Source organism: Schistocerca gregaria, chromosome 1 (genome assembly GCF_023897955.1).
Source record: "Schistocerca gregaria isolate iqSchGreg1 chromosome 1, iqSchGreg1.2, whole genome shotgun sequence".
Classification (NCBI taxonomy): domain Eukaryota; kingdom Metazoa; phylum Arthropoda; class Insecta; order Orthoptera; family Acrididae; genus Schistocerca; species Schistocerca gregaria.
Window position 1 is genome coordinate 968,264,541 of NC_064920.1, and position 16,414 is coordinate 968,280,954.

The 16,414-nt window shown below is 40.8% G+C and overlaps 1 protein-coding gene across 1 annotated transcript in view; it reads right to left on the reverse strand.

Annotated features, from left to right (window-relative positions):
• LOC126276571 (uncharacterized) overlaps positions 1 to 16,414 on the reverse strand; it is a 232,052-nt gene that overhangs the window by 114,409 nt on the left and 101,229 nt on the right. The window contains 1 exon segment of the mRNA XM_049977286.1: positions 14,037 to 14,124. Within this exon segment, the coding sequence (XP_049833243.1) occupies positions 14,037 to 14,124 (88 nt within the window).

Below are 16,414 nucleotides of genomic sequence, written 5' to 3' on the forward strand. Positions count from 1 at the left end.
GGTTGAATTTCCAGAAATATTGAAACAAGTATTTTTTTTATTTCTAACCAAGAAATTACATACAAATTGTAATATACAAAGTCTTAAAAATTCTTTAGTAGTTATTTCACAATTATTTATTTTCAAAAAAACTTTCACCTACTACTTTACCTCCTTAGTGGTTGAATTTCCAAAGACAGTAACATGCGTATGTTTTATGTCTAGCAGAGAAGCCAAATACAAATTTTCATAGAATTTAGCTTCATAAATGCTTGCACAATGAAATATTTTCATAAATACTTTCACCCCCAGTTTCACTCTCCCCCTGAGCACACTGAAATACCGCAACATGATGTGGCATGGACTCGGCTAATGTCTGAAGTAGTGCTGGAGGGAACTGACACCATGAATCCTGCAGGGCAGTCCATAAATTTGTAAGAGTACGAGGGGGTGGAGATCTCTTCTGAGCAGCACATTGAAAGGCGTCCCAGATTTGCTCAATAATGTTCATTTCTAGGGAGTTTGGTGGCCACTGGAAGTGTTTAAACTCAGAAGAGTGTTCCTAGAGACACTCTGTAGCAATTGTGGATGTGTGGGGTGTCACAGTTCCTGCTGGAATTGCCCAAGTCCATCGGAATACACAACGGACATGAATGGATGCAGGTGATCAGACAGGATGCTTATGTATGTGTCACCTGTCCGAGTCACGTCTAGATGTATAAAGTGTCCCGTGTAACTCCCATGTTAACTCCAACTGCACATGCTCCCCACCATTACAAAGCCTCCATCAGTTTGAACAGTCCTCTCCAGACGTGCAGGGTCCATGGATTCATGAGGTTGTCTCCATACCTGTACACGTCCATCCACTTGATACTATTTGAAATGACACTCGTCTGACCAAGCAACATGTTTCCAGTCATCAACAGCCAATGTTGGTGTTGACAGGCCCAGGGGAGGTGTAAAGCTTTTTGTCGTACAGTCATCAAGGGTACACGAGTGGGCCTTCAGCACCAAAAGCCCATATCATAGATGTTTCGTTGAATGGTTAGTACACTGACGTTTGTTGATGGTCCAGCGTTGAAATCTGCAGAAATTTGCGGAAAGGTAGCACTTCTGTCATGTTGAACAATTCTCTTCAGTCTTCACTGGTCCCATTCTAGCAGGATCTTCTTCCAACAACAGAGATGGTGGAGATTTGATGTTTTAACCGATTCCTGATATTCACAGTACACTTGTGAAATGGTCATATGGGAAAATCCTCACCACCTCGCTACCTCAGAGGTGCTGTGTCCCTTCACTCATGTGCCAACTATAACAGCATGTTCAAAATCACTTACATCTTGATAACGTGCCATTGTAGCAGCAGTAGCCGATCTAACAACTACACCAGTCACTTGTTGTCTTATATAGGTGTTTCCGACCGCAGCGCTATGTACTGCCTGTTTACATATCTCTGTATTTGAATGCGCATGCCAGTAACAGTTTCTTTGGTGCTTCAGTGTGGAGCAGCACTGACTGACCCTCTCTAAGTTCATTCAGTCGTACATACCATTCACACCAGTTGTTCTGAGTCTTGTAATGTATGGATTCACCAGAGGCTTATTTCAGTTATTGTTCAGCCATTTATGAATAAAGCCAAATTTGTGTTACTTGGATCGTGTACTACTTTGTTACTAGATGATGCATCTTCACAAATGAATTTTTTTTATTGTATCTTGTTTTTCACTGCTGATGACAATATCTTTTACTCTGAGAGCCGAATTGTCTTCTTCACCTGTTTCACATTCCAGTCTTGGCTCCAATAACAAGTATTTACATATTTAAACAATATTATGAAAATGATAATTGCTACTCACCACACAGTGGAGATGCTGAATCGCATATAGGCACAACAAAAAAAACTGTCACAAAATATGCTTCCGGCCAACAAAGTTTACATATTTGTAAGTTTGGCAAGTACAAACATTCCCTTTATTTACATTAGATTTTTTACAGTGAATCTAATGTACACAACAAATGTATAGGTACCAGGTTGTGAAACAAACCTTTCCACATTTTCATTTAAATAAAGGATATTTTATTTCTCCCTCCAAGATTAACTGGCCCGCTTGCATGAGCCAAGTGCAAAACTGCAACTAGTTACTGTATTTTTAACTATGTACTTCCCCCTCCCAACCACATCTCTAATGGAACACACAAGCATAACATTTGTGGCAAAACTGATGTGGCCATATGCCTGGTATTTCTGACTCTCCTGTTATGTGCAGGGCATCCATTGGCATTCACTTTTTCTAGGTGGAAAGGCAAACAGCATCTGACTAATGTGTCAATTTCCAGCCAGATGAATATCTACAAAGGTGGCAACTAAAAATGATGACGGCAAGGAACTTTTTGAACCAAGGAAGTTTTAAGTGTGCCATCTCCTTCAGTTGGATAACCATAGTGTTTTAAGGCATTCAGTTACATCAAAAACAGCTTTCGAGCAGTGAATTCACCAAATTCAAACTAGAAGTTGTCTGTACAGTGACAGACAGTTGGAAAATGCAATTCAGTACATATCCTTACTGTTTACAAACAGTGTGAGTATCCTGTCAACGAACATAATACCATCTCTTTTTTCTTTCCTGGTCTTATAGACATGTTGTTATTAGGGCAGATACTAACAATTCTGTGAAACACTGATGGTGATATTTATTGCCACTTGAGAAATCAGATTTTCAACAAGAAATTCACATTAAACATCGATATACATTTTTTTGGCATTTAGAACAACAAATCATCAAAAATAACAGATTTTTGAGAGACGGTTAATATGACTGCAAAAGTTACGACACCCATTAAATAAATCTGAAACGTACAATTTGATATAGAGTGAAAAGAAATCAAAATTATTCAACTGGTGGCTTTTTCTGCAGATCAAGCAGCAGGGTATACAGTTATCCAATACTTGTAGAGGGGGGTACCAAATTCAGCACATTTAACAAAACTGATAATTTACATACAAACAAACCTAGAGCTGTTGAAATTAAGCAGCCTGGTAGCAACACGTCCAAGTTTATGAACAGCCTTTGAAGTGTCATGTATCCCTACAAACATAAAGGCAAAGAGGTCATTGTCTTTCTAAATTTTGCAAACATTTTTTGCACAGTAGGGCATGTCACAAACCTCCTGGCAGCTTGCAATGTCCAAAACAAAGTTAAGGATCCAACCCGGACAACACTTATCAAGAACAGAAACTGAGCAGCTGTACAGTGAATGTAGTACAGAACTGGTCAAATGGGCACTCTACAAACCAGGGTATTGTGTTTCGGCATACTTTAACACACAGAAAGGACACACTTACACCTTCTTCCATGTACGTAAAGAGAATCAAAGAACTTAGCATATTAGTATGTTTAAAAATCTACTTCAATCCCAGTCCTGGCACAATGTTTACAAGGAAGATGACATAGACAAGAAAACATTCCTTGAGATATTATTATTTCAATATGCCTTCCCAGAAAAATGCGGCAAGGTACATCATCAATGTAGGATAACTGGATCATAAAAAATATAAGAGTATAATGTATGAGCAAGAGTTTTCCCTATGGGCAAAGTGTAACAACAGGTGCTCCCAACTTCCCCAGTTATTTGAATTGTACCACAAAATCCTTTCTAAAATAATATCCAAGACAAAACAACTTAAAAATAAATCCAACATAAAAGATCAAAATAACAAATTTAAAGCTATGTGGCATACTGTCAGCACTACAAACAAATTGACAAAAACACACTTCTCCAATTGTCAACTAAAAACAAATAGGACAGACATTTTTGATAAATTTAATAATCATTTTTCAGGTTTAATTAGAAGTATTTCAGCTGGCTAGTCTGCATCAACAAAATCTTTCCCTGTAAGCTGTAAGATAAAAGAAACTCCTTACCGGCAGCACAACAGTTTGGCTTTTGGGGGGGGGGGGGGGGGGGGGGAAGCTATCTTTTACTGAAAAAAGTAAGCCTTTTCTACTGATCAGACAGTATATTAAGGTCCAGTAATTAAAATGTTGTGGGTCCCAGATTTGAACCCAGCCACTGCCTTAATTTTGAATAAAATCATCAGGAATAGCGGCCGAAGATATACAGTATAAGGAGCCCCCCTTGTTCTGCCAATAGCCTTATCAAATAGGGTGGAGGAGCAGACAGACTTTTACAGTAACTTATTACCCTTGGTGAGATGAACTGCATTTAGAACACAGAAGAATCAGCAATGATGAACTGTATAAGGATGCACAAGACAACAAAAACCACTGCATTTGAGACACACACCATGTATCTACAGGACGTGTGACTGTACCTGAAAAAAGTGTCATGATGGATTTTCCAATGGCAAAAGATTCTAGATTAGTCCTCCATTCAGACTGCCATGCAGGAGATAATCATGAAACAAAGACAGAATAATCAATGAATTTGTAACATTCTACGGGTCTGAGTGTCGGATGTCATAAGTCTGAATGTGGCAGGGAAGCCAAAAAAACCTGAAATGGGAAATGAGAAAGTCCAGAACAGATACAGAAGGGATCAGTGAAGTGAAATGGCAAGAAGGTAAGTATTTCTAGTCAGATGAATATAGAGTAAGAGAAACAGCAGTAAAAAAATTATATAACAAGAGTAGGATTAATTATGAATAGAAATATATGGCTGAGATGATCACTGTGAACAGTTCAGTGAAAGGGTTATTCTCATCAGAATCGACAGATAACCAATGCCAACAACAATAGTTCCAATATGCATGTCTATGTCACAAGGAGGAGAGAAAGTATATGAGAATAATGAACACACAATTCAGTATGAAAAGAGAGATGATAATTAATAATGGACATGTAATTCAGGAAGGAACAGGGATGATAATTATATTATTATGGGGGATTGAAATGTGGTAATGGAATAGTGTTGTGGGAGAACACGGGCTTGGTAACAGGGATAAAAGAGGAGATACACTAATTGAGTTCGGCAATACATTTCAGATGGTCATAGTGAATACTCAATCACAAGACGAGGTACGCTCGGGAAAGGCAGATTTCAGCTGGTTTATATAATGGTCAGAAAGAGACTCCAAAAATCGGTTTCTGGATTGTAAGGCACTGTCAGCAACAGATACAGAAGCAGATAGCAATTTAGTAATGCTGAAGAGAAGACTGAAGTTAAAGAGAATTGTCCGGAACAATCAATGTGAAAGACAGTGGGATACTGAAGTGCTGAGGAATGATGAGAGGCATTTGAAGTTCTACGAGGCTGTTGATATTGGCTTAATAAATACCACAGTATGCAGGTCGATTGAAGAGGAATGGACATCTCTAAAAGGACAAACACGGAAAGGGGGCAAACACAGATACAAGGAAGGGAGCTGTTAAGAATTCCTGGGTAACAGAAGAGATACTTTAACTGAATGAATAAAGAAGAAAGTAGAAAATACGAAAACATCTGGGAATGACAGGAATACAATGACATAAGTCATTAGGAATGAAATTAATAGGAAGTGCATGGAAACCATGGTGAAATGGCTGCAGGAAAAATGTGAACAAATTGAATAAGAAATGGTCATTGGAAAGACAGTGTATAGAAACGTCAAAACAACCTTTGGCAAAATTAAAATCAAGGGCTTCAGTATTAAGAGTGCAATGGAATTCCACTGTTGAATAATGAGTAAGGGGGTGGATAAGTGAAAAGAATACACTGAAGAACTCTATGAGGGGGGACAAAAAAGATTAAGACATAGGGCTCAATATGATAGATATAGGAGGTCCAGTATTAGAGTTACAGTTTAAGAGGGCTTTGGAAGACTAGCAATCAAATAAGGCAGAAGGGATAAATAATATGTCTTCAGACTTTATAAATCACATTACTATTCGAAAGTTGGTGTGTAGAATCTATGAGACTGGAAATATATCATGACATTTTCGGACAGATATCCACACAATCCCCAAGATAACAAGGGCAGACAAGTGCGAGAACTATTTCACAATCGGCTTAACAGCTTGTTCACTCAAGCTGCTGACAATAATACACCGGAGAATGGAAGGACCTGTTAATTCGATGGTTAATTTGTCTTTAGGAAAGGTAAAGACACCAAAGATGCAGTTCTGATGCTGTAACTGATAATGGAAACAAAACTTAAGAAAAATGAAGACATATTTATAAACATAGTGAGTTAGAAAAAGCCTTTGAAATGTGAAATGATGCAAAATGTTCAAAATTTTAAGAATAGGAGTAAGCTCTGGAGGTGTGGGTGATATGGACAATGTGCAAAAAGAAGAGGGAACAATAAGAATGGGAAACCAAGACCGAAGTGGATTAAAAAGGGTGTACGACAGAAATACAGTCTTTTGCCCCTACTGTTGAGTCTTAATCATCGAAGAAGCAATACCAGAAGAAAATAAATAAATAAAAAAAAATTAAAAAAAGGTCCCAGAGTGAATTAAAATTCAGGATGAAAGCATACCAATGATAAGATTCGTTGACACTGCTATTCTCAGTGAAAGTGAAGAAGAATTACAAGAGTTGATGGTGAATGGGATGAACAGTCTAATGAGTACAGAATACAGAGGAGATGTTGACACCCTACAGTGGTCGTACATGTGAGTTGTACTTGCATATATATATATATATATATATATCTGTGTGTGTGTGTGTGTGTGTGTGTGTGTGAGAGAGAGAGAGAGAGAGAGAGAGAGAGAGAGAGAGAGAGAGAGAGAGAAAGTGTGAATGTGTGTGCCAAAAAGCTCTCTTTTTAGCAGTCTTTCTGTTGTGCCTGTCTGTGGCTCAACATTTCCACTATATGGTGAGTAGCAATCTTTCTTTTCGTAATACTGGCGAGTGAGACATACGTAGTTTATAAAGATGGTGGGGTATAGCTTTAACGAAAGTTCAGAACTGCTTTATGCAATACGCAGCTACAAGAGAACATCCGACTAGATATGATCAATTTCAGTCTAGAAGCAGACTATCATCAGGTCCAACACCTATCTCAGCTATGCATTTTTGTAACTCGAATGACAGTTATCAGATATACATTCTTCCATCACTGGCTCACCGTTGCAACACTGGAGGAGGAACAGCAAAGTCATCCACAAACAAGGAGCACTGTACTGGACTCCCTGCCATAAAAGTTATACTGTTGATGGCTATGGCAAAGAGGGTAACACTTAAAACACTGCCATGGTGGACACCATACTCCTGCTCAAATTGATCAGACAGTGTGTCACCATCTCGGGTCTGAGAAAACCGCTGAGACATGAAAGACCGAATGAAAATGGGAAGATGGCCACGAAAGCTTGCATAGGCAGTAGTTTGTGCAAAAAAGCTCTGTCAGCGTCTGATCAATCTCTCTGGGCGTCGTTAGGAGGCACCCCTGGTTCAAGACAGTAGCTATCGGTAAACGGCTATGTTTACCGGAAATCCTGCAGATGGCTTCCCATACTTTTGAAGAATGATTAATGGAGTTCAGGAACTCATGCCATGACTGCTTTTTGCTCTCTTTAATGACACAGCGAGCCTTGGCTCTTGCGATTCAAAAGGTTGAGAGATTGTCCACTGTCGGGCGGCATTTAAACTGCCGAAGAGTCGCACGCCTGTCCTGGATAGTTACATGGCATTCTTCTGTCCACCAAGTGACAGATCGCCTCTGGAGAGGGCCGAAGAAGTTTGGGATGGAGAGATCAGCAGCATGATGGATCACATACATGATGTGATCAAACCATTGATGGATGCTGGCACGGTGTTCAAACACAGCCAACTGGCCGAACAGCGTCCACTTAGCCTTGACAATCATCCATGTTTGTGGCTTCTGTTCCAGCAACACACCATCAAGTAGCTGAAGGTGGATGGGGAAGTGGTCACTCGAATGAAGGTCATCAATGACCTCCCAGTGAACAGTAGCGAGGGCTGGAGAGCAAGAAGATAGGTCAATGGCTGACAAAGACCTGGTAGCAGTGCAGAAATGAGTCGGAGCACCGGCATTTAGGATGCAACAGCTCTCAAGATGTCAGGAGGCTCTCAAAAACTTAACCCTGAGGGAAAGTAAAGGTTGAACCTCACAGGACATGGTGGGCATCGAAGTCTCCCAGGATGAGAAATGGTTGGGGGAGTTGTGCGATAAGATTAGTGAGAGCCTCCAAGTCTACTGCATCCAATGGAGGCAAATAAAGAGAAACTATAAGCCTCTGACGTGCAGAAATTGTAACTGCAACTGCTTGCAGGTCAGTATCCAGAGGAAGAGCAGAGGAGTGATGCCCATTACTGACAAACACAGCAACCCCCACTTTGGCTCATTCCCCAGTCACGTCACCCTTGCGATATAGAGTTTAGCCCCATAGTGCAGATGCATCGTATGCTTTGAAATGTGTTTCCTGCAAACACAAGTGCAGAGGGCGTTGCGGCACTAGGAGTTTCAGTTCCTCCATGTGCGTCCTGAATCCATTCGTGTTCCACTGTATAATGGAGGCCATCTATCAGGGGGATAGTACTTTCAACCGGACTTTCTGACATCGAGGGGAGCACACAATGGGTGAAGGCTCAGTTTTGCCCCAATTTGACATTAAGTTCCATAGCCTCTAAAGAAAAATCAATAGATATCAGAGAGGTCGATGTCGACATTGTCAGGCTGTTTTCTGCCCGATTCCACCAGTGTTGAGCACTGAGTATTTGAGAGCCTCCCGACATCTCGAGAGCTGTGCATCCTAAACACTGGTGCTCTGACTCATTTCTGCACTGCTACCGGATATTTCTCAGCCACTGACCTATCTTTTTGCTCTCCAGCCCTCACTGATTGTTCACTGGGAGGTCATTGATGACCTTCATTCCAGCAACGTATTGCCTTGGATTTTTCCCCCTGGGTAGACTTTGCAGCCACAACGGTGGTTGCAGGTGTGACAAAATTGGACACTGTACCAGATAGAACCTTTGGAGGGGCAGGGAGCTCTACAATGTCAGCAACCACAGCTTTTTCTGAAGTTCTTGGGGGGAGGGACAGGCCTAGAAATGACTGTAGCAGCAAAAGTGCATGGACACACGCAGGTATTAATGCCAACATTAGCAGTCTCCATTTGTGTAGCAGTGTCAGCTTTCCGCGCGGGCTGTTTAACAACTGAAGTGAAGGAGATAGCAAAACACGGGGGCAGCATTGCTTTATAGAGGTTTTTTGCCTCAGTATAGGGGATGCGCTTAATAGTTTAAGCTCCTGTATCATCCGTTCTTCAAGATACACGCTGCAGTCCCACCTCCAGATGGGGTGAGGCCCAGAGCAATTCACACACTTCATTGGAGGCAAACAATGGACACCTTCATGGGTGGCCTGACCACACTTGCCACAAGTAGCTTCTCCACGACATCCAAAAGTAGTATGCCCAAAGTTTTGGCATTTGAAACACTGCATTGGGTTGGGTACATAAGGTCGCACACTTAAGCAAAGGAAACCTGCCTTAAAATGTTCAGGGAGTTTTGTGCTATTAAATGTCAGTATAAAGGAGTCGGACTTCACAAGAACCCCATCCACCCTCTTCACGATATTTTGCAACGTCAACTACTCCTGCTGGAGCCCACTCATCTTTCAGTTACTCTTGGGGAATGTCCACCAGATCTCTGCATGTCACAACAACTTTGCTGTAATTCAAGGTGGTGTGCAGCTCATTTTCAATGGTATATTCCCCAAGGGAGTGTGCATTCTGGAGATTCTTAGCGTACTGGGAACTAGGGGTTTCTACCAACAGCATCCCATTACGCAATCGCTTCACTAATTTCAAACCGCCAGCAATGTCTTTGAGCCCTTTTTGAATACAGAAAGGGTAAACTCTCTCGAAGTTGCCCTCTTTTCTTTTAACGATTAAAAACACATTCTGACTGTCAGTTTGTGTTCTGTTACTTGGCACAATACATATTTCGCTCCTGAGTCAGGAGGATTGACTATATGTGCCCTCTTGTTGGATTGAGTGTTGGAACTCACCTGCAGCCCACCCTTCTGCTGGGAGGAAGCAAAGAAGACTTTGAAGGCTCTAGCGTGGTCCCACGAGCAGCTAGGTAATTAAAAGTCCACCTAGACAGAGCCCTGTGTGCCTAGGTAAGCCTTATACAACCGAGGTGAGGCAGGTTCCCCAGAGGTTGCCTGCTAACGACTGTTCCATCTCAACACAGCCATGCATCTCATCAGCATGCAGCACACCTTGAGATTGAGGTTTTTTTTAAAGATGTTTATTCCTTCCTCATGATTTGGGCTGTCAAGCCAAGACCCCTATTCCCAGAGACACAAAGGTCCACCGCCGCGCCGCACAGTGGTCGCCAAAGCATGCCCGGAGCTTACGGTGACGGGACTGGCGGTGCTTACCAGTCCCCAGCTCAGGAACCCCAAGGTCGCCAAGCCCATACCCAGCAAATCAATGCTGAGCCCCCAGGGGCCCTACAGTTGTCATGGTGCATTTGATTATACTAGCACAGGTTCCATGTAATCCCAGGCAAACGCCCTCACAGCATAATACTGCCCTCAATGGCCTGGATCCATGGTGAGATGCAAGTTTTGAACAGCTGCTGTTTTGAATGATGGTTTATCTGAACAAGTATCATCAACATGGTTAACCAAAAAACATGACTCATTCTACAGTCAACATAATTCCACTGATCCACGGCTTCAGTCTTGCTCCTGTGCCCACTGCAGCCTTAACTACAGATGACGTTGGGTCAACTTCTACATCTACATCTACATTTATCTACGTGCCACTGCCATTACCTCCCTTTCCTGTTCCAGTCTCGTATGGTTTGCAGGAAGAAAGATTGCCAGAAAGCCTCCATGGGTGCTCAAATATCTCTAATTTTACATTCGTGATCTCCTCAGGAGGTATAAGTAGGGGGAAGCAATATATTCAATACCTCATCCAGAAACGCACCCTCTCAAAACCTGGCGATCAAGCTACACCGTGATGCACAGTGCCTCTCTTGCAGAGTCTGCCACCTGAGTTTGCCAACATCTCCGTAACGCTATCACGCTTACCAAATGACCCTGTGACAAAACGTGCCGGTCTTCTTTGGATCTTCTCTATCTCCTCTGTCAACCCGACCTGATACGAATCCCACACTGATGAGCAATACTCAAGTATAGGTCAAACGAGTGTTTTGTAAGCCACCTCCTTTGTTGATGGACTACATTTTCTAAGGACTCTCCCACTGATCATTCCACTTCAAATCGAGATCTCTGCCCTTACTCTTTGCCTTTAAATATGTCTGCTTGTGTCTGTGTATGTGCGAATGGGTGTGTGTGTGTGTGTGTGTGTGTGTGTGTGTGTGTGTGTGTGTGTGTGTGTGTGTGTGTGTACACCTGTCCTTTTTTTCCCCCTAAGGGAAGTCTTTCCGCTCCCGGGATTGGAATGACTCCTTACCCTCTCCCTTAAAACCCACATCCTTTCGTCTTTCCCTCTCCTTCCCTCATTCCTGAAGAAGCAACCATCGGTTGCGAAAGCTAGTAATTCTGTGTGTGTGTTTTGTTCATTGTGCCTGTCTGCCGGCGCTTTCCCGCTTGGTAAGTCTTGGAATCTTTGTTTTTAATATATAAACTTCCACATGGGAAAAATATATTAAAAAACAAAGATTCCAAGACTTACCAAGCGGGAAAGTGCCGGTAGACAGGCAGACAGTGTTTGTTGGTAATGAGGATCACCCTGTGGCTAAACATGCCTTGGTGCACGGCCAGCACATCTTGGCAGTGTTACACCGTCCGGGTTATCTGGATACTTCCAACCAACACCAACCTATCCGAACTCCGGAGATGGGAACTTGCCCTTCAGTATATCCTCTCTTCTCGAAATCCGCCAAGCCTCAACCTCTGCTAATTTCAAGTTGCCGCCGCTCATACCTCACCTGTCTTTCAACAACTTCTTTGCCTCTGTACTTCCGCCTTGACTGACATCTCTGCCCGAACTCTTTGCCTTTACAAATGTCTGCTTGTGTCTGTGTATGTGCGGATGGATATATGTGTGTGTGTGTGTGTGTGTACACCTGTCCTTTTTTCCCCCTAAGGTAAGTCTTTCTGCTCCCGGGATTGGAATGACTCCTTACCCTCTCCCTTAAAACCCATCCTTTCGTCTTTCCCTCTCCTTCCCTCTTTCCTGAAGAAGCAACCGCAACCGTCGGTTGCGAAAGCTAGAAATTCTGTGTGTGTGTGTGTGTGTGTGTGTGTGTGTGTGTGTGTGTGTGTGTGTGTGTGTGTGTTTTATTTATTGTGCCTGTCTACTGGCGCTTAAGATTCCAAAACTTACCAAGCGGGAAAGTGCCGGCAGACAGGCACAATGAACAAAACACACAAACACACACACAGAATTACTAGCTTACGCAACCGATGGTTGCTTCTTCAGGAAGGAGAGGGAAAGACGAAAGGATGTGGGTTTTAAGGGAGAGGGTAAGGAGTCATTCCAATCCCGGGAGTGGAAAGACTTCCCTTAGGGGGAAAAGAAGGACAGGTGTACACTCGCGCACACACACACACACACACACACACACACACACACACACACAGATATATCCATCCGCACATACACAGACACAAGCAGACATATTTAAAGGCAAAGACTCTTTGCCTTTAAATATGTCTGCTTTTGTGTGTGTGTGTGTGTGTGTGTGTGTGTGTGTGTGTGTGTGTGTGTGTGTGCGCGCGTGTTTACACCTATGAACGTATGTTCACAGTTTCAAGTGTACAGCATACTTCATTTGTTTTTGACAGACAGGATAGACATCTTTTAGTGTGCTTCGCAATTTTCGATTATTATAAAAAAAAGAGCAAAGAATTTGCATCAAACTTTGTGTGGCAAATGGAATCAAGCGCTCTAAAAAACTTGAAATGTTGACAGTGGCATACATTGAGTCAGCTCTAAAAAAAAAAAAAGTTTACAAGTGGTACAATCTCACTCTGGAAGCCCCAGCACATCAACAACAAATCATAACATCAAAGCTGTAAAAAAATTGTTTTGGAAATTGTCGAATTACCTTAAGGGAAGTTGCTGAGGATGTTGACATATCGGTCGGCTGGTGTCATGCAATTTTTTCGGATGCCTTGGGCTCGTGATGTTTTGTTCCAAAACGTTTCAATTTTGATCAGAAGAAACATTGCATAAGTATCGCTCAGGAGCTCTTGAATGACATCAATGGAGATCCTGATTTGCTCAAAAGGGTCATAACTGGTGACGAAACATGGATTTACAGTTATGACACTGAAACCAGATCCCAATTGTACCAATGGAACCATCCCGGACAGCCAAGACCAAGAAAGCATGCCAAGTTCGCTCAAATATCAGAGTTTTGCTCACTTCCCCCCCCCCCCCCCCCTCCCCCTTCAAATGACCATGACATTGTGCATCATGAATTTCTGCCTCAAGGTTGTATGGTCAGTAAGGAGTATTACCTTGACATTATGCAACATTTGTGAGAAGCAATACGCAAAAAACATGCGGATTTGTGGAAAAGCAATTCATAGCTTTTGCAACACGACAATGCAACTTCCCATTCATCGTTATTTCTGAGAGATTTTTTTGGCCAAAACCAACCTGACAATCATGACTCACCAGATTTGGCCCCTTGTGACTTTTTCCTGATCCCAAAACTGAAGAGACCTATAAAAGGATGAAAGTTTCAATGACTGAGGAAATAAAAACCTGCATTGCTGGAAGTATTCAAGGCTGTGCCAAAAAGTGCTTTTCAGAAGTGCTTCAATGATTGGAAAGCATTGGCACAAGTGAATTTTATCTGAGGGGGATTACTTACTTACAACATGAATATTGACGAATAAATAAATTTTTTTTATAAAAATTTAAGGTCAGCTTACTTTTTGAACTCACATCATAGACAAAGTTGGTAGCTGTTTCACACAACAAAAGACAGGATCTCTCATATTGGAAACACACTACTCAATCTCGCCATATCTCAAATAATTTCAACAAAGAAATGGTTGTGTGGCATTAACTACAAGCAAAATTATTAGACTTTTAACTAAGGAACAGGTCTGAATCACTGTAATATTATTCAATCATGCATTAATGATCAATCACCTGCAACATCTTGAGACTGAACTCTGCATCACAATTGCTTAAACATGTAAAGATAGTTTTTCCATCTCCAATTTGGGTTTCAGCGTATCTGTAAACAAATTTAAATCATGAGAGTTTTGCAACAGTATTTATTAGCTGTATTAGTACCTTACTGATGATTTTACTACAGTTTTAATAACAGAATAATACAACTTAACAGTTACAGGCAATTGATTATAAAAGTATCTGTTGAGACCGAGCACCAGAGTGTATATACTTTGAAAAAAAATGACATTTCATTTGAGGAGACAGTGATAGACTGACTATAAAGTTTCATTTATTTGTAACACAGTCACTTATTACAACAAACTGTAGGCCTATATAACTTTTTGGAAGAACAGTTTCAGTTTATTTTAGTGGTATTCAAGAGTTAGTAAGGTTAAATAAAATAGCTCCTGCATAACGGTATTCTGAACACTCTATAAATCTCATGTGGCTTGTGACAATGCAAGCTGGGATATTTTTACTTCCCCTGTTGTTTTGCCATCTGCCTCCTAAAATTAGTTTGTTCACTCTTCCCTAATTACTTTTGACATACGTGACTATAATCTGCATTTCCATAAAAGAGAAAGATTGGCCCTCAGTTTGAAAGAATATAAAACAAGATCTAATTTTGTGCTTACTTTTATGTATGTAATTGATTTCCTAATTTATTTTGACTATTCATAGTTAATAATTTCATTTTAGGGTGAACTCAGTGATTGATTCATAACTTAAATTCTATTGTTGACTTATAAACAGATATAAATTCTGTACTAATTGTAATCTTAAAGTATATATTTGGCTCTATTCGAAAACATGTTAGCAAAGCCAGCCCTCGATTAATTCCAAAGGAATTAACACTTTTGTCAGAAGTATTGTTTGCATAACTATATATGTTAATTTCATGATTTAAACAAATAATTCGCCTTAACTCTTGTAGTAGGAGAAGCTGTAAAAAAGAACCAATTTTTTGATGTATTCAGTTAATCGAATGAGTTAAGTTTTAATTGTAATTTTTGTAAATTTAACTTCGAACAATGTGTGGTTTCAGCACCTATTATTGTGAGGATATATAAGGGCCCGGTTTTTGGTCACGAGACAGTCCATGGCCAAGTTTCAGAAAAGAAACCTGTGTTGGTTAGAACAACAACAATGCTTCAACTTAACTGTGAAATAAGTGTTACACAATTAGGCCATGTGTTAAAAAAATGACAGTGTCTGCTCCATACGTATCTTTCTATTCTTCAAGACCTGTGAACTTTGTGGTTAGGTTTTACTGCTTGTAGATGTTTAATGGTAAACTATTGTAGCAGTATGTGGAGGTTTGCCTGCAACCTATTAATGAGGATTATCGAAAGTTAAACAATAGTGCACTGACCATATAACTGTGTATTATTGGGGGTTGTGAACAGTGAAAGTATAGAATTGTGAAACGCAACTGTGCACCTGTCAGCTACATCATTTAAAGTAATCAGTGTTATACTTCCACACTCCATTTTTCAGCCAATGAAGCACATCAAAACCAAGGACAATCAACGAAGAGATAAAGAAGGTGAACCATCACAGGCTCTTTCAGCTTTAAAAATACAGAGATTTTTCTGTTACACAATTAGTTGTATTTACTATGTCCATTGCCTTCAATGGTACACTCCAAGAAAATTTACCATACTACACAAGTAAAGAAAAGGGCACTGATCGTCACAGTGAAATAAAAGTACAAAAAACCTAGAAAAGTGAGACTAAGACTCATACTCCAAGGGTTCTGTATACGCCCCTAGTATTCAGACAGGCACTGAGCTGGCTGTTTCATTTACTTTTATCCAGTTTCAGAAGAAGAGAACATTTCTCTTTAATCACAAATATTTGGTATTCTTTGTTACAAATTATTGTACTAGGTTTTTTTAGAAGATATTTTCAACTCTTTTATAAAGCACTATCAAAATAACAGTGATTCAAACCAGGTGACAAGCAATGATGATTTTGACGGAATCCTGATCAAGTCAAGCATCCTAGATCCACTTGGGAAAGACTGCTCTACTTTACGCCTTCTCTCACTGCTGCCAATTCTAGTCATCTATTGTTTGCTTCAAAACACTGTTACCGTATGTTAAAATGTAAAAGGGGCCACTTGTACACAAGACAAAATACCTGTGATTACTGGAGTCAGAGGGACACATTTTTTAGGTTAGAGTCAGGTTACAGACAGAGTATTCAAAGAGATTAAAACAGAATAGTGCCACGATGTCTATAGCAGTACCGTCAAACGGGGTGATTTTGGACACCAGGTCGAATTCCAACAGTGTGGTTTATTTGCTCTTTGCCACTGCATAGAAACAAAGAGTTACTTCAGCATGAGA